The following is an 18,611-nucleotide window of genomic DNA, read 5'->3' on the forward strand; positions in this document are numbered from 1 at the left end:
AAGCAATATAGACACTATGAACAAGGATTATAAAAAGATAGGAATATGAACAATTTCAAAGGAAGTAATAACAGTTAAACACAATGGACACAATCCCAGCACTGATCGTATATGTAGACACATTCACGGGGATGATATATCAATATTATATCAATATTGTGATATGAAACTAGATCATCTAGGAGTTTGGATATCATAATATCATGACAGTTGCTGTAAGTGCTGTCTTGTCCTGGTTTATAATGCTTTTCCCTGCATTATAGTAAAGGACGCAGTTTTCTGAACTTAATACACTACTGCAACTGTTGTTATTATTTTCCGCTACGTACTTGATCATGTGTAAATGAATTATGGAAGCACCAATCATCATCCCAATAACAATATCAAGATATTAGGTCAAAGACATTGTGATATTTGATTTTGTCGATATCACCCAGCTTTAATTACAAAAGTGCCTGTGTTTAAATTTCCATCCTCAGAGTTTCTGGTCCATAGCGAGGCCAACATTAAAATCCCCAGCACAGTGAAATGGTGACGGTGGTAGCCTGGATGTTATAGAAATGAGCTTGTGACCAGAAAGCTGATAAGTCAAGCTTAAAAAAAAACACTACTGCCCATTTTCCAATACATCAATTAAAACATGCCTCAAAATTGCAGTTCACAGTGAAAGATGCAGCTGTCTGTTGGTTGGTTATTTTCATACTGATGAGCTAGAAAGACAGACCAATTTGTGTGAAAGCAAAACAGTTTTTGTTTTTGAAGAAAATGTGTCTTCTGGATTGATCAACCACACGTCAGACTGACCTCAACCTTTGATCACAGGATCAAACGCCAAAAAACCCTCTGAGCTTCTCTCTCCATGCAAACCCCCACCCCCTCCCTTGCTCAAACCCCACCCGCCTTTAAGCCTCTGTTCATTACATGTAGAGGAAACAGGATTGAAGCTCTGATCTGAAGTGTGGTCAATCAGACAGGCTTGCTCCTGAAAGGAATTACGCCTTTATCTGTCTGTAATGCCAGACTAATTTAGCCAGCAGCTAAATGCCACCATATGGCTGCTGCTGGATGCTGAGTTATATCAGCAGGGGGAAGAGAGTCGAGGGCACTGGATGCTGTTAGATGTCTGATTTTTTTTTCCCATTGCTATCAAGTGCCAGTTGGCTCTATAACGTGTTATTCTATAATATAGACAACATTGGTTTTAAGTTGCCAGACAAAAATAACACAATATACTCCACGTTTTCATAAGACATCATGTATGAAAAAGGAACATCATTCAAGTTATGTTTACATTGATGACATGGCGCACGTCTTGAGATGCCATTTTAACACAGTGGGAAATTTGAGCTGCACTTTATCAGCCCTTTATCTAATCCCAGTGCAGGAAAGACATGAGGGGGGAAGGGTCTCTCTGTTGATGTGTCTTATTTCAGCTCATATTGCATGCTTGTGACATTGTGAATTCAAGTCCCACCTAATGCCCTCACCTCTCTGTCTGGATAAAATCATAGAATTAATAGAAAAAAATGTCAATATAATAAGGTTGGATTGTTTTTTACTTAAAACTTGAACATTCTCTCACTGTTTGGGTTCTCCATTCCTTCTTACTGCATTTTTTCCCACTGCTTTGGATTGTACTTTAAAGTGTGTGTGTGTGTGTGTGTTGTGTGTGTGTGTCTGTGCACCAATGGTCCACAGCATGATGAGACAGGAAGTGATTGCTGTTGCCTGAAGCGATGAACTTGGTGACCCCTGGGGCTGTCACATTGTCACCCCCTCTCCAGCACACACACACACACACACACACACACACACACTTCTTCTGCCCCTGGGGTGCCAGTCCTAATTTGCCCCTAGCCAGCACAGCTTAACCCCCTCCCCTCGAAGATGAACGGGTGACCGAGCATTGGGACACCCTGCCCTGCTTGCCCAGTATTATTGCACCACACAGCCCCCCCCCCAAACACACACACATCTGAACATTTATCCAGACTTGTGTAGTGCTGAATGGTGGAAGTGGCTGTCTTTTGTGGGAAACATCACACTGGGCTTTATCTGCGTGCCTCCTCTGTGCATGCTTCACAGGCCTGGTATGAACAAGCTGCCGCCACACAGCAGGCCAGGCCGCCCAAGTCAGCCAGCGCCCCCGCCACAGCTGAGGGTGGGTCGGACTACCAGGTGCGCCTGCTGGCACTCTGCAAGAGGGGAAAAGCCAAAGGTAAGCTGCAGGGGGTCCTGGTGTTGCTGTTTCAGATCACACTTATCTAGGACCACACACATTTGAAACTTCGAATATTTTTGATGAAAGCTGAATGAAGTCATTCTCCTCTCAAACATCTGAAACATACTGAAATATTTTTAAGCATCTGGAGTCACTTAGGTGGCTCTAATTTCAATACTAGGTAATAATATAATATAAATAATTAAGTTCATGTCAGATTCTTCTGTTCATTGATTTACTCTTTGTGATGCTCTCTGCAGAAGCCTATGGACTGCTGAAGGACGCTGATAAAAAGGGTGTGGCATTAGGCCCCTCCCCTTATGACCATGTCATCCGTGCGCTGCTGGCTGAGGGAGCCCTGGAAGATGCCATGGTAGTCAGAGACATGTGAGTGACTGAGAGGTTTTTATCTTTAGCTAACGATTCAGATATATATATATTTTTTTTTTACAGGTTGTACTAATCACCCAAATGCGTCCCAAAAATACTCAAAAGTGCTCAAACGTGTTCCTCTAAGTACCCAAAATTACCCCAAAAGCTTAAACAGTACAAAGGACCTATCTCATTTTTTTTTTAAATATTTTTTTCCCTTCATTTCAGATAATTATAAATAAGAGCAGCTTTTGTATTGGATTTTGAACTTTTCTCAACCTTAATCGATTGGCTCTTTTTTTCCAGCAGCGTCTTGCTCATGAACATTATGACAAACTCTGATGACTGGTCATGTCGGGCTTAGACTGCACCTCCTTAGTATAGGCAGGGATTATGTGATGATTGTGTATTGACACGCTCAGCCCTGTTATACCCCAGTTTTAAACAATGGTTCTTACTAAGCCCTGAGATACACACACACACACACACACTCATGGCCACATATTCATTTTGATTTTCTGAGAAGCGGTCGACCGCTTCTCAGAAACACGTCAGTCTTCTGCCGATTAGTAATGTATCATGTGTTGCTGTGTTATGGGGGCCATATCAGGGCCTGAGCTTGGAGACAAATGGATGGACAGACGGAGGCATTAGAGATCTGAGCTTAGTACAGCGCTGATCTCTGCGCTTTTTGTTGTTTTTTTAAGTAATCTTCCCTTTTTTTGTTCCTCTTTTATCTCCTCTTTGACCCCTTCTCCTTATCGCTCTTTCATATATCACCTAAGCCATAGGTAGGTGCGAGGAATTGAAAATAAAGTACAGTGATTAAAATATGATACAAAACACCAGAAGTGATTTGTGTGAAAGGGAAAAGATTAAAAACACTACACTATACACTGTAACACTACTCTTGTGAAATAATCAGATCATTTTTATATCCACATCTCAGTGAGTGCCAGGCAGTACAAGTGATAACCCATCTGCAGACTCTGCTTGAATTGGTTTATGGCCTCCCTATATGGATAAAAGCTCGGTTTATCTACAGTCTAAATGAGAAGTAGAATGGCAAGAAGAACAGGGTAAACACGGAAATGGGAAGGAGTCAGAGAAATAAATGAGAAAGAACGAATGAGTAACGGAAGGAGGGGTATATTTAATCAAAGATGAGCTTAGTGAAGATGCTATAGGCATTCATTTTGTAAGCATGTGTGTGTTTTAGGGTAATCTGCACAGAATTGAGCAGCGGGGCGCTAATGGTGAGATTAAGGGATTGTGAGTGAGTGATGAAGAGAGAGAGAAGGAGGAGAGGGTTTAGGTGGAAGATGTTGCACTCATTGGCTAAAGCACTAGACCCGAAAGAGAGAGGGAGTGATTTTGTGTGAGTGAGTTGGGTGGTTGAGGTAGGAAAGGTTGAAAAGGTGAGCGAGAGACAGCCTCAAGAGATTTTCTCCCAACCGATAAGAATAATTCTGCTCCCCCTCCGACCCCCCACCCGCCTGGTCTCCACGGCAATCCGTTGGCGACCCTGTTACCGCCACAATCTCCACGGCGACCCTGTCACCGTGGCTGCCGGCTGCTACTTGGCCTGGTGTCGCCGTGGCGATAAGGATTGGCAGCCTGATGCTCAATTGAGCGGGCGGATTAATCTGGTCGCAGGGCTATAATAAAAAAAAAAAAAAAAAAAAAAAGCAAGGCGAGCTTTATTGAGGTTTTAGTGGCAAAGAAATGAAAAGGAGGAGGGTTGGAAAGGACAGCAAATAAGATGGATGGATGGAAGGAGAGGGTGGGGCATCCTGAGGCCTCAATAGTGCAGTGTTCACTCTGTCCTGGCCTCACCCTACAAAATAATACTGCACACACACACACAGACACCATGACACCAATCAACTGTTTCATGTCTATATTATTTTCAGGGTCACAGCAGGCGTTTTACAAGAGGCTCAGGCTCGCTGTCAATCAGATTTGTTCCCATTGTCTTGTCTCTCTTTCTGCCTCTACTGCTCTATTCATCTGTTTATCCTCTCTCTGTGGACCATGATTCTGTTGCTTTTCTAAATTTAACTTAGTGTAATGGACAAGTGCATGACAGCTTAGCTCAACAGAATCATAAGACGTGGATACTACAGAGATCTGAACATGAAAAGAAGGTTAAGGCTGAGGGAAGAGGTGAAACTCCAGCCAGAATGAATGAACATCCTCATTTTAGTGCACTATCAGACATAGTTGCCACCCATAGCAGACCGCAAATATGAACGTAGCATTCAATATTCATATCAATAGGAAAGGTAAATACCACAGAGTTTTAAGACTGCCATTGGAACCAGTGATGTAGAAGATATAGAAGACGGTTTTGCCGTTTGACTAATAATTAGTTGGGTTTTAGTGTCCTTTTGGACACCAGACATCATCAAATCACCCCCAGAAGACATTTTGTTAAAGATCTGCAGGATAACATACCAAGTTAAATACATACAATTACATTCTCACATACATACAAAATGTTGCTATGGTCATACGTTTTTCAAATACAATATGTGACTCAAGCAAATAAGCCTCATGCACTGTTATTGGCGTAGGGAAAAAAACACATCCAACCTCATTCACTTGGAGTGCCTTGGTTGCTTATTTTTCAAGAAGTGACAATGGAAGTAGCTACAGTAGCAAGTGTACTGTTCCACTTCCTTCTGGTCTGTGATGGCATGACACAGAGGTACCTGTTGCAGAAATCATATCATGCATTTAATCTCCTATGATTGTTAGTGCTTGCTGCTTCTAGACCACTGAAAAGGGAGTGGAGTTTAACTTTAGCAACATGGTGTACAACCCTTTGCATAATGCTACATGCTGCTGTCATCACCCCAGTCACAGTGTGTGGTTAAACATAATCAAGAGGTCAAAATGAATAAAAGAAAGAAGGCACTTTTCAGCAGATGGATGAAACTGTCTTCTTTGCTTCCTTTTTGAATTTGAGGCATGTGGTAAACACAATTGTGAAGTCATTAGTTGACAAGGAAACACTGTACCGGTTAAAAAAAATGATTTCTCCCGGCCATTGCTCTTTCTCTCTGTCTCAGTGCTGCAACTCGTATACCAGGCTTCCAGCTAAGTGACTCTGCAACCAACCTTCTCATCATCACACACAGTAAGAGAGGCCAAGTGAAAGGTAAGAAACACACACAGATACACCCCCACGCGCCTTTTCCCCTACTCTCTTGCCACTCATTTCACACACCTCTTCCTCTCATCCCCAGACGGCCTTGCAGTTCTCAAGTCGATGCTCCAGGTGGACCAGGTGCCCATGCCACTTGCCATCACCAAACTGGTACAGGCCCTCGGTAGCCACGGCGATGTGGCGGGCATTCAGGAGGTGGAGTCACAAATGAAGGGCCTCGGCACGCCCCTCAACCTCTCCAGCATGCTGTTTATCAACAACATGGCCCTGGCACACATCAAGAAGTAAGGCTGCCAAGTGTTTTGCGAGGGGCTGTGCTGGTACTGATAGATTGAGGAGGAGATTTTGGCAGGACTGAGGAGATTATCGGTCAGGGTGTCCATGTTTGTTTTGTTGGCCTAATATCCAACTGTTCCCAACTCTCGAAGTTGTACAGCCGGCGACGGCAGTGTTGGAAGGATTTCAGTCATGTACGAAACACAGACATTTTGGCATGTACTGCGTCTCGGACATTTCCCTAGATCTGAAAGACAGAGAAAACTGGCTTCAGATCACCTTCGCCTCTAATCCATGCTCAAAAATACCAGTCATGTACTGTATCGGCTAATGGAGCACAGACAGATACAGTACAAGGTGGGCCAGACAGAATAATGGCGCAGTATTTCAGTGAACTATGGGCTAAAAACTACATTGTGAATTTGTGACGTCATATGCTTTGCATATCAGACACAACATGATTAGCAAAGTCAATTTTGAAAGGAACAGATTAATGGAAATACGAAAAAAGATATTTTTCCAGTTGCCCCTAGGGCAGGCTATCTGTCCAGATATTTTCTGTGTGATTTGGTGACGTTTCCAGTCTTTCTCCCTGCAGCCCAATACAATGACGTATGGGTATTCGTTCAGTTAAACATTTGAAAACAGCAGCATCTCTGTCCAAAATTACAGACACAAATACATTTAATAATCCACAGACCCAGGGTATATATATGTCTATCTACAAATTTGGAAAGGATAGACACAGGCTGCTGCCTCGAAATTGTTTCCAGTGAAACACTGGGAAACAGGGAAGATCACTGCAGGCTGGAAACTTCACCAAATCACAGGAATTTTCTGGATGGACAGATGGCACTCTGGATAAGTAATAAAGTATCTTATTTGGGTGAACTGTTCCTTTAAGACTTGATTACCTTTATATGTTTAGTAGTACATTGAATGGTTTGGGTGGGTGGATGGTTTAATGCATAACCAGCAGGCAGGAATGTGAGGAGAACCCAGGTTGACACACTTTTAAATTAAAAGCACACAGATAGTGGGGGCTGTCAAGTACAAATAGGAAGCACAAACTTAATGGGATTATTCATGGATCTCCTTAATGTGTTAAAAACACACACACACTTAACCCCCACCACCCCCACCCCCTGCTTCATCCTCCACTCTGGCTCCAACGCCTCTCAAACAAGAGTGAACAAAATATAAAACACATTGTACATCAAACTTTCATCGCACCACTTGCCACATTAGCGCCGTTCACCCCAACCCATGCGGTGGCGGCGTCCCTGCGCCAACTCGCAAGGACAGCAGGAAGTGAAGAATAGCAAGATGGTTTCATGCCTGATTGGCCACCGTTGGGCGGGCTTGTCAGCTTGAACCCTGACCTCTGGGAGCCAGGCGCTGAGCGGCTGTGACACGTGCGCCCTCGCTGTGCCTGAGTCGAGCTGACTGGTTAAGAGCTGTGGCGGAAAAAAAACAAGGCCCGGAAAGCGTAGCGCCACATTTAGAGGGGCCCCCCCTGAATTATTCAGACGGCCCTAGTCGCAACAATCAGCGCAGATACGTGCCCCCCCACCCCCCACCCCTGGACACATACACACACACATATATATACACATACACACATGCCCTGTATGTTAAATATTCATAACAACTGGTGGCAGGGAGGGGCAGCAGAGGAGGGCGCGTATAGTTTTATTAGCTCAGCCTGGTTGCCAGATTGAGTTGTTTGAGGTTTGCGGTGCTTCAGCGCTCAGGCTGTTTGGTTGTGGCAACCTCAGCAGAAAAACATTTTACAGTAAGTGCGTGCAATCGTTGCATCAGTGAAGGAATTGGTCTGTACTCAGTGGAAGGTTGTAAAGGAAGAAATAAATAAACCAATATCATAGTAGCATCAACTTATATAGAAATTTCCACTGTGGTGCATAACCTGACGGGACAAATTTCCATGTAGGTAGGACTTTCCAGGTTAAAAAGGATGTGATATGGGAGCAACGCCATGGCTTCTAAATGTGCCACTTTCTCTCTGCACACTGCAGATAAATTGTTCCTTATTAGAGCCTGTCACATCAGTCACTAGTATGAAGCTGGGTAGAAATATCTAAACTTGCACAGCAATACTGTGATGTCGTTTCTGATGTTCACTTCACAAAACAGAGCCAGGGCTGTAGGGTTCAAACCATTTGCAAAAGGGGGGACAGCAACAGGCATTTCCATTAACATATAGTGATTGGATTTACAATCTGTCTATCATTAGCAAGTGCCGAAGCACAATAGTAAACATATTTCTAGCTTCTTAGCTGGTTGGTACACGGTTCCTCTGTTTTTTTAAGGAAAATGTTCTGCTTTTGAATTCAGTGCACTGTAGTCATCACCACCTAAACCACCCCCTTGGCTCATCAAAGGACACTGATTTGTCTGGCTGTTTTGTGGTTTCCAGTGGTTTCAGATGGTGGTTTTGTGGGTTAAGTGAAAGTGATCTCACAAGATCAGTTTGCTGTGCCAGGTTAAGGAATAATCACCTGCATGGTGATTACAAAATGTCCAAAAGAACTCAATGAATCAGACAAAAGTTTTTGTTTTTTGTCTTTTCCCTAATTTTCCTTCCATTTTCATCTCCTTTTGACATTTAAAAGTTCACAGGTTGTTGGGAATTGTGACTTTTTTTATATAAATATGAATCACCCTTATGACCCATCCATCTTTCCCCACTGTTCCCACCACCCACCACCCCCAGTGATGATGTCGAATCTGCAGTAGAGCTATTGGAGACTGTCTACACCAGTCCAGGCAGCACAGGCCCCAGCATGTCCTTCGTCTTTAGAAGGATCTTGGAAGACAACAACGACAAAGCCATTGACAAATGTAAGACACACATGCGGTACACAAATATAATACGCAAGCATAAAAGGCTGAAGCCTTTGACAACTTCAATGCAACACAAATGCAAGCATCAACAAAAGAAATGTGTTTCACGGTGAAGCCTACAAGCATTGTTTACATGTCTGTGTTTTTTTTTTTTGTTTTTTTTTTTCAGTGAGTGCTATGGCAGAGCAGCTAGTCAACCACTTCGCTTGCTACAGACCAGCTTCAGACCTTTTCCTTCAGCTAGTGGATATGGACAAAGTAGAGGACGCCAAATTTATGTTAGCTGTGAGTACACCTGTGTGCATGCGTGTGTGTGTGTGTGTGCAGATGTATTATGATCTCTACTGTCCAAAGGCATATTTGTATTGTCATGTTTCAAAGCTAAAATCTAGCAGCACGCCCCTTTAACCATCAGTTCTTAAAACTGACCCTAGCATCTGTGCAGACATGCACCCTACATCCAAATGCTCCAGTCGGGCCCTTCTTACTTGGCTTGTGCTGGTTGTACTTCTGTAACTGCATTTCCTCTGAAAAATATGGTGTGCAGGTTTTTTATATTTTTTTACATTCATTTGGTGTGGACCAGTAATGATCACACTTGATCTGAATGATATTAATTCAGCTTGGTATCAACTTTGCATCAAGAGTTTTTTCTTGTCCGCTATGAGGATTTATGTCAAGGGGTGTAGTTTTAAGTAAACATAAAGTTGAACTGGTTAAGGCAAGGCATAAAGTTAATAAATATAAGTTAATAGAAAGTTGATTGTTAGGTGCTGATTTGATAGTAACTTGAATATTAACATTGGACACTCTAGATAAAGTGATACACAGGTAAGTTATATGCATGCTGACCAGGTAACCAGATGTTTTTGGCTGAAAGACAGTGTGTGCGTGCAGAGTGGTTCCAGTGACTTGAATTGCAGCAATGTTTTTTAATGTGCAAGGAAGGGACACTTTGACATTTTAAGCCAGAAGGCAGTTTAAAAAATGGTGCGTGGTGGTAGTGCAGTGCCTCTAGGAGGCAGTAGCACAAGTGGGGACACATCCAGGGCACCATGAGAGGCTCTGTTGATGTCGGCTGGTTTTGGGCTACCTTCTGTTCTCTAAATGAATTTTTAAAACAACTTAAGCAAAAAATGTTTCCCCCTGGTGTGTACCCTAACCCATTTGAGTGTCTTGCACTTGGCTACATTTTAAATAACTTTAAAAAAAAAATCAAAGGTAAAATAAAAACTGCAAAAAATCAACAAGGGAATTTCCGCTGGAGATGGATGTAGTTTTTTCGCAGTTCCCCGATGTATTCGTGCAATCACCAAACCCTAATGAGTGGTGGAGACATTTTACTATCAGGGTTGTTGACTTATTTATCCAGCCCTTACATTTGTGCCCTCTCATTCTCAGTAAATGCGGGGAATACATACTCACATTTCCACTACTGAGTCTGGCTGTCTGAAATTGGCCTCCTCCTACTTTGCTAATGTAACACGGTTCATAAATTACAGCTCAATGACTCTGCATTGAGCTTGGGGATATGAATATGTACAGGCTAGATGGGTGAGAGATGGAGTGATGGATGGTGAGGGCAAGATGAGTGCAAAGAGAGGAATGGGAAGAGGGAGAGAGGTTATAAGAAAGAGATGGAGATATAGACCTGCGCTATGTGTCACTCATTCTCTGAGTGGTTTATCCCTCTCGTTCGTTCAGTTGCATGTGTGACTGTCGTGCCTCCTATTGAACAGATATATTACTCACTACTCTGACTGACTACACTTCATCACTATTTAAACATAAATTAAAGGAGTCCATGTTTTTCAGGTCACGGCTTGTTTCCCATCATACAGACATGCATCTTAGTCGAAGTTTACACTTTGTTTTTCATCTTTGTAAAGAGGATAATGCAAGAGGGTATATATTAAGAGACTGAGTCTTTTATTACAAGAAAGCCATAGGTAGCCCTGACATAAATTTGTTATTTTGCAATGTCAAATTTATGTCAAAATTAAAAGTTGAAAAGACTCACAATTCCCTCGTCACATACCGGCTTACATGTCAACATGTCAAGGAACATAATTCTTTCAAATGACAGTTTTACTGCAAAAATCATTTAACCAAAGCACCTCATCAGTAAGAACGCAGCACTACTGCCACACCCCCTTTATTTACAGTTTTTTATAATTTGTTACAGACCCTCCAGATTGACAAAGATATACCCTGAAATGTAATTCCAATATATAAAAGCATCCATTTATGCCATGTTTTTTGTCAGAGAGAGAGAGGAGCGGTCATGTCTACTCCACATTTCTCGCTGACATCCTGAGTGATTATCCCTCTCAATCATTTAACAGAGACGTCTGACTTAACATGCATGCTAATGAACACAGATACATTACTTACTACTCTCTGCTTCATCACTATTTAACACAAACTTCGGATTCTGTGTGTTTCAGGCTGTAATATGCTTCTTGCTCAATATGCATCCTGGCCTGTTGACCCTTTCAGACATATAATTTCCGTTGTGTCTCTATAGAACAAAAAGATGTGAAGAAATAACTTTCAGTCAGCTAAGAAGATGGAGAAAGACAATACGGTGTTACCGTTTGAGGCAAGACGTGAAATGCCTGTGAGAAAACTGCTGCAAACTAATACATAGTTGGGGGTGCTATGCATCTTGCAAATCCCAAAAAGCCTGAAGCCTTTGAGCCCTGGAAAACATGAAACCCCTGAAACACCAGAACAAACGGGCGAGAGAGGAAAGTGCTAGAAAGAAAGGAACCAAAAAGGAAAGTTGCAGAGTTCTCAAGTTGGCGATCTTAGACTCATCCAGGCCGGTCCAGCCTAAACTGGTGGGCTCTGATCAGTCTGCTATCACGGCCTCACTTCCCCCCTGCCTGCCCGACCATTTTCTCCTCCTGTTTCAGGGTAACTGAAGGGTAGCGGCCCAACTCTCCTGTCCCATCCCACCCCGTCCCATTATGAGCGAGGCAGGACGCGTGAACTCTGAAAAGCTTCTAACTAGCCGAGCAGACGATAATGATGACAATCCTATCGAGAGAGAGGAGGAGGAGGTGAAGTTGGCAGGGAGCGAAAGGAGAGCGAGAGGGATGAATTTAGTCATTAAGGAGTGCACAGCAACAGAGGGAAGCAGCGAGGCAGGCGCTCTTTACAGGCTTGTCTACAACTTCGCTTGTGTGCGGAGAGGGGTCACTGAGGAAAGGAGCTGCCGTTCCCTGGGCATCCAGAGCTTTTAGGCAGCATGTGGTGTGTGTGTATGTGTGTGTGTCTGTGTGTGTGTGTGAAATATAGCCCCTGTTAGTTCTTGCCTCACCTTTGGGAGTGGTCGGTCTAGCGAAAAAGAAGAAGGGAGAGTGAAGGGAAAGCGGAGCGAAGTTGAGTGAAGTGGCATAGTGTTAGTCTAATTGCCTGATTGTACTAAAGCCATTCTGCCGCTTAGTGACTCCAAAGAGTGGGGAGCTTGCTGTGTGTGTGTGTGTGTGCGTGTGTGTGTGTGTGTCTTCCAGCTAAAAGCCTTACAGGCCACTCGCTTTTAATTCTGTAGGAGGTGGAGAAGGAGTGAAACACGTTAGTTCACGACTGGCTAGTAATCTGACCTCATTGCTGCTCAGCCAAGAGAACAGTGCGCTCTTTTCATTCAGTCAGAGCACGGCAACTTTAATGCATTAGCCAAGACACACTTCAAGTACACACATGCAACGCATATACGCTCACATTGCCGTCGTGCACAAATGTACACGGCACTGTAAAGCAACACAATAAGTCTCTGTTATGAGAGTCACCCCCTGAAAAAAGGACACGTATTTCTAAAATCCAGAGTTGTATTTGAATGTTTAGCTTCATGAAAGCCCAGTGCAGAGAAAATTACTCGGCTGAATGTCATCATTTAAGTCAAACCGGGAGCCTATTTCTTCTCTTACACTCTCTCTCTCTCTCGTTCGCTGGCTGTCATTATCTCCCTCACTTCCTGTTTTCTGCTAATTGGTTAATGTCTGGAAGCTGCACAGGCAAAAATCGCCCAATGAAAAGCCCAGGCTCAGGGCGTATTTAGATTTCCACTAAGTACTAGATTGGACCCTTTATGCGACTAAGTGTAGATAATTATGCTTTCTGAAGTGAACAGCACTGTACATTTTAATTCATAAAGAAATGAGGAGTTGTGTGTCTGACACCGTTATTAAGTCAGTAATTAACCTCTGACTTTGGTTTCTGTTTGTGTGTGTGGTTTGAGTGTGCGCCGGGGTGTATGGGAGTGCAAGTGTGTTTTAAATATGTATGTGAAGAGCGGGGACACGGGGTTGGAGTCTTCACCGCTTTTAAAAAACACATTTACCCCCAACTGTTACACCTCATTGTGACGTTCTCATGTCTCTTGTGTCTCCTGCGTTGTTGCAGCGGTGTAATGCCGTGGCCGAACAGAAAGAGGTGCTGGTGTCCTACATGTCTCGGAAGGCCCAGAGTCCCGGACAGGTAACAACACACATTCAGACTCTTCTTTTAAGACTTTTCTTTGTAAATTCACGCTTCTTCCATGGGTGTGTTTGTCTTTGCTGGACAGCTGGGCATCATTCAAGTTAATTTTAAATTCTAGTGGAGATCCCAAGATTGTCAAAGATGCAAAATACATCCTGCTGAATTACAGGGAAATGTGTATAAAATGAGGCACAGGACGTCTAGAGATTTTCTATTTGATGTAATGGTACAGCCATAAAACAGCTGCATATAGCTGAATATTTCACTCAGTAAATGGGATCAAATTATTTTTTCTAACTTTGCAGCTGCTTAAGGGGATATTTAAGACAACATTTTACTTGAGGTGTTCTGTAACAACTGGTGTGTTAACGTCTGGCACCAAAAATCCTGCTTGTGTCGTCATTTGAAGATAGAAAGTCAAAATAAAATCTGTGTTTGTGTCCCGATTCGCAGGTGGGCAAGATCAAGACCCTTTTGAGCCTGATCCCAGACTTTGCAGCGAAGGAGGTGGTCTACCCCTACCTGATGAAATGTCATGGTACACGATCTTACACACACACACACACACACACACACACACACAGAGGCCTGGTGGGGTCTTATGGAGCAGTGAAAGCGGAGCAGTAGTCGGCTCACTGGTCTGTGGCTAACTCATCATTAGCGGGCACATTAACAATGCATCAGGGCAAGGTCTGTGTGTGCGTGTGTGTGTGTGTGTGTGTGTGTGTGTGTGTGTGTGTGCGTGCATGTAGACAGGCAGGCATGATGTGGGTATTCAGGGGCAGAAGAACACATGTCATCTAATGAGTTAGCTGTCTTGGCTAGCCTACCGTGCTAATCGCGACATGGTCCACCACTCTGCTTCTTTTTCTGTTTTTTTTTTCTCCCCTCCTCACTCCATCGCTTCCTGCCTTCTCCACCTTTTCACCTCTGTCAACTTCTTTTCTTTTCCTCACGTCTCTTTGCTCCTGCCATCCTCCGCTCCTCGCTTTACCTGTCTGCTTCTATCCTCCCTCTCCGCCCCTCCTCTTCCTCCTCCTCTCTTTTTCTGTGACCCCTCTCGTGCTCCACTCCTTGTCATCTCCCCTCCTCACGTCCTCTCCGCTCTCTTCATCGTCTCCTCACCTCACCCCCCCACCCCCTTCCTCCACCCCCCCTCCTGCATACCTTGTCGCACCAGAGATGAGCCAACATGACTATTTAATTAGCAATAGCTAGCCAGCCGGTCCAGGCAGCCGTAAGGGACACAATTAACAATGCTGCCTTCGTCCTCCGCTTCCCGTCTCGCTCTCTGTGCTCTCATTCTTTTTTTTTTCCCCCACTTGTGCAGGGGTTTTCTTTTCTTCCACTCTCTTTAACTCGCTCTTTCTATTAATTGTGACCGTAGTGACCTCACATTGCATTTCAACACATGCACATGCACGCATTTTTGCTTTGTTTCATTTTTACAAAAATTGGACTAAACAAATAGGGTGGGGCGTCATCAGAGACCTCACAATATGATACAATCAAAATACTAAAACAATGATATGATTCAGGAGTGCTGTGATAGATGAAGTATTGCAGTTCTGTAAATGGTGATATATCACATTTTTAAGAGAAACGTGCAAAAATTGGAAAACACATCCCTCTAAATGGCAGCATAAGAGCCCATCAGGCAAAGATCAAGCTCTTTATTAAGTTATTCCTTTTTATTTGTTGAAGTAGAGCTCACTATTCAGCATTAACCCTCCTGTTATGTTCACATTTTTGAACATCTTTTATGTTTGGGGTCAATTTGACCCCTGCAGTTTAAACTTCCTCAAAATTATTATAACTACTTTATTATATTATTATAAACTACTGTTTCTTTGTTGATTACCTAAATAGCCCTTTAAATAAAACATAACTCCCCCACCCCCACTTATACATCCATCCATTCCGACAATGGAAAAATATTCAAATCACCATAAAATCTCACTGATTGATCTAAAATTGGAAAGAAATATTAATTTGTGGTGTTTTAATGGCTTTATATTATTTCTAAGTAACGATTTTTGTTATTTATAACCAATGCGTTACAAAGTGTGTACGGGGCATTGAAAACATATCATCATGTCAATTTCATCTTTACCCGGTAGTGCCCATTACATTAGGAACACTCATTAAATATGAAGCAAAAAAAAAAAAAAGATGTTAATCATTTATTTAGAGACGTTAAACATTGGCCTGGGTCAAATTGACCCCAAATATAATAGGAGGGTTAAGAAGTAAATTCCATACAAATCGCCTAAGTATATAGATTTTTTTTTTTTTTTTTTTTTTCAGTGAAGCAGTGACATCTTGGTTAGCCGTAGGTGATACTGCAGGGCTTGTGTACATAATGTTGTTGCTGGTGTATTGATAATATATCACAGGACAAATACCATGATGCTGTGCGGCCCCAGCCATCGCTGCCACAAAATGAAAACATGACATTTGCATTTCTCTCACAACAACTGTCTCACTGTGGGGATTTAGTTGCTGGCTGCACATTTCTGTACACAAATAACATACATCGTATACATCGTAACATGGTGTTTTCTTTCTCTTTCGCCGACTCTCTCTCTCCCTCAGCTATAGATAAGGACCTGTCATCAGCCAAGGCCCTGTATAATGTGATGCTGCAGGAAGGGGTTGCAGTAGATGAGCTGTCACTCAAACGGTTGGCCGTGCTCTATCGCGAAGCAGGAGAGACGGCGCCCTTCCCTGAGCCCCCTGTGAGTCTCTCTCATACACACACACACACACACACACACACACACACACACACATACACATGCAGAGGAGACCCTCCACACTGACTCACCACCACTGGCCACTTAGTCATTGTAGTCAGTTCAAGGTTTAAGGACTTTGCTCAAAGGCATGTTGATGAATTATTTTTTCCCATTCATCTTTTCCAAGATTCAAACCACTGTCTTTGTCATCACACGCTCGTGTTCATGCCAAGAGTAATTGGTGTCCTGTAAGTTAGACAAGCTCATTTGTCGCCATGAAATTGGTTGTTCTGTTCCTTAGGCCAGCTGAGAAAACTCGCACAAAAAGAAATCTCACTCTTCTCATGCTTCAGTAACCACCTGTAAGGCATATATCTCAACAGCTCCAGCGTCGCTCAGTGGTCTGCTGTAGAAAACTGCTTACTGTCAGGTAGTCTTAAATAATTTTGCCTCACCTTTTAGGCTCACTCAGTGCTTTCAGGTCCAAAACGGCTCCAGTGAAAGGAGCTCCATGCACCGTTTGTATCAATGGCCGCACTCAAAAGCACCCTACTGTTCTGTGCTAATGTTAGGACGCACCCTCTGTCGATCATATCACTCTGGCTGTAGTCCATAACATGCTACAGGAAATAAAAGTTGATTTTACGCCATTACATTCTAACACTTGCACCTTCTTCTTCACTGGAGTCGCTCCTAATATTTAAAAAGCTTTTTTTTTCTCCATAAAATACTTACTTTAAAAACAGCTAAGATGAGGGAAATATAGCAAATATCTCATAATGTGCTCAAAGCGGTAGAAATCTGCAGTGATGTAAAACCTTAAGGGAATGCAGGAAATGAGCAAAAACTGATTCACATTACATTGCAGTCTTCTCTGCATAAATAAATAAAACAACAATTTGGAGTAATACAGTGTTTTTGAGAATTTGAAGACTCAGTGGTTATCACGTCACACTTTTTCAGCGCTTACTGCACTAAATTGTAATATCAAACAACCAACTACACACACACACACACACACACATCCAACCATACAACATCCAACCATGCAGACATGGACAACAGATTATGAACAGATCCATGTAAATGCACAAACAGAGACACACACACACGCCTCACGGCTCCTAACTGGTGCTGGCAGTTGTCTGCCCGGTGTCCTAATATGTGCCAGGGTGTGTGTGGCGTTGCCTGAGCACGCCAAGGTAATGTGAACGAGCAGTCTGCCCGCTCTGGGTAGTTCAATACACTCTGGCCCACAGCTAGCCTCCTATGATTGTTGGTTTGTGTTTGTGTGTGTTCTGGTGTGCGAGTGTGTGTCAGAAATCGTGCCCCGCGGTCACAGGGTACATATATTGTGTAAGCGAGATGGTGTCACTGCAATAGTCTCTCTCTTTTTCTGGCTCCTAGTGTTTTTGAGCATTTCAGTACATTGCACATTTTGTTAGTTGATGTAGCCCTATTTTTGGCGGAGCACTGTTGACACACACACACACACACACACACACACACGCGCGGAGCCCTCTCAGCCCCAGCACTTTGATGTGCTGTCCCCTCGAGGCAGGTGTACGAGTGAGCCCACCTCTTCCCCTCCCCTCGCTCACCTACAAAGATGGATGGAGAAAGAGAGACAGGCAGAGGCAGAGGGAGGGAGAGGCCACTGCATTATTCACACAGTGTCAGGAAGGTAAAGTAATTGCCTAGTTTTATAAGCGCAGCAGAGGCGGAAGCGGTGGCAGTCGAGGTTGGACGTTAAAATCACCTTTCCTCACCCTTTCTCCTCCTCACTGCCCCTCTGTCCCGCCAAGCCCCTCCCCTGTCAGGCAACCTTTTAAAAAGTCCAAACGGTGTTTGTCAACTAACTGCCTAGTTTTACGCATAGTGATTCATCAGACTCCGAGTTTTATTTCCAAGACTGTGAAAGGTGTATGCACATTTGAGGTGTTTATCAACTCTTTGGAGAAAGAAACCTGTATTTAGAGTGTTGATGAGTTAAACCTCCATCAGGGATGGATATTGGCAAGGATATTGAGACATGAAACTGTATAAACAGATTAAAAAATACAAATTGCGTAACATCATGAAATCGAAGCACACAAGAGATACTCGGGCTGTTCAGTATGGACAAGACATATCACAAAATCACTGACCAAATACCTTTGACAAAATTGTGACAGTATTTTAGGAATGACTACTGGTACTTTCATGAGATATTTACACACAGACCTTTAATATGTAGTCATCAGTAATGTGGTTATGGTGACCAAGCAGGTAGAGGCAAACAACATAACAGAAATGTCTAAGTTTATAAAAATGCCTTTCTTTAAAACCAGGAAAAGACACCACTTATGCCGTATTACAATATTACAATATCCAGAATCTCAGACAATATTGGGTCTCATTATCATGACATCAATATATCACTCATATATCACACATATTGACACAAGAACATAATAATTTATACAAAATTGGAACAAAAAAA

At 43.0% G+C, this 18,611-nt stretch overlaps 1 protein-coding gene across 1 annotated transcript in view; it reads left to right on the top strand.

The window, feature by feature from the left end:
• Window positions 1–18,611, top strand: part of lrpprc (leucine-rich pentatricopeptide repeat containing) — a 64,150-nt gene that overhangs the window by 44,458 nt on the left and 1,081 nt on the right. Inside the window, exons 29-37 of the mRNA XM_030070381.1 lie at window positions 2,086–2,218; window positions 2,482–2,608; window positions 5,668–5,756; window positions 5,845–6,049; window positions 8,776–8,903; window positions 9,076–9,191; window positions 13,314–13,388; window positions 13,845–13,929; window positions 15,987–16,129. Of these exons, the coding sequence (XP_029926241.1) occupies window positions 2,086–2,218; window positions 2,482–2,608; window positions 5,668–5,756; window positions 5,845–6,049; window positions 8,776–8,903; window positions 9,076–9,191; window positions 13,314–13,388; window positions 13,845–13,929; window positions 15,987–16,129 (1,101 nt within the window). The remainder of the gene's footprint in view (window positions 1–2,085; window positions 2,219–2,481; window positions 2,609–5,667; window positions 5,757–5,844; window positions 6,050–8,775; window positions 8,904–9,075; window positions 9,192–13,313; window positions 13,389–13,844; window positions 13,930–15,986; window positions 16,130–18,611) is intronic.

The sequence above is a fragment of the Myripristis murdjan genome, chromosome 15, assembly GCF_902150065.1.
Source record: "Myripristis murdjan chromosome 15, fMyrMur1.1, whole genome shotgun sequence".
Taxonomy (NCBI): Eukaryota; Metazoa; Chordata; class Actinopteri; order Holocentriformes; family Holocentridae; genus Myripristis; species Myripristis murdjan.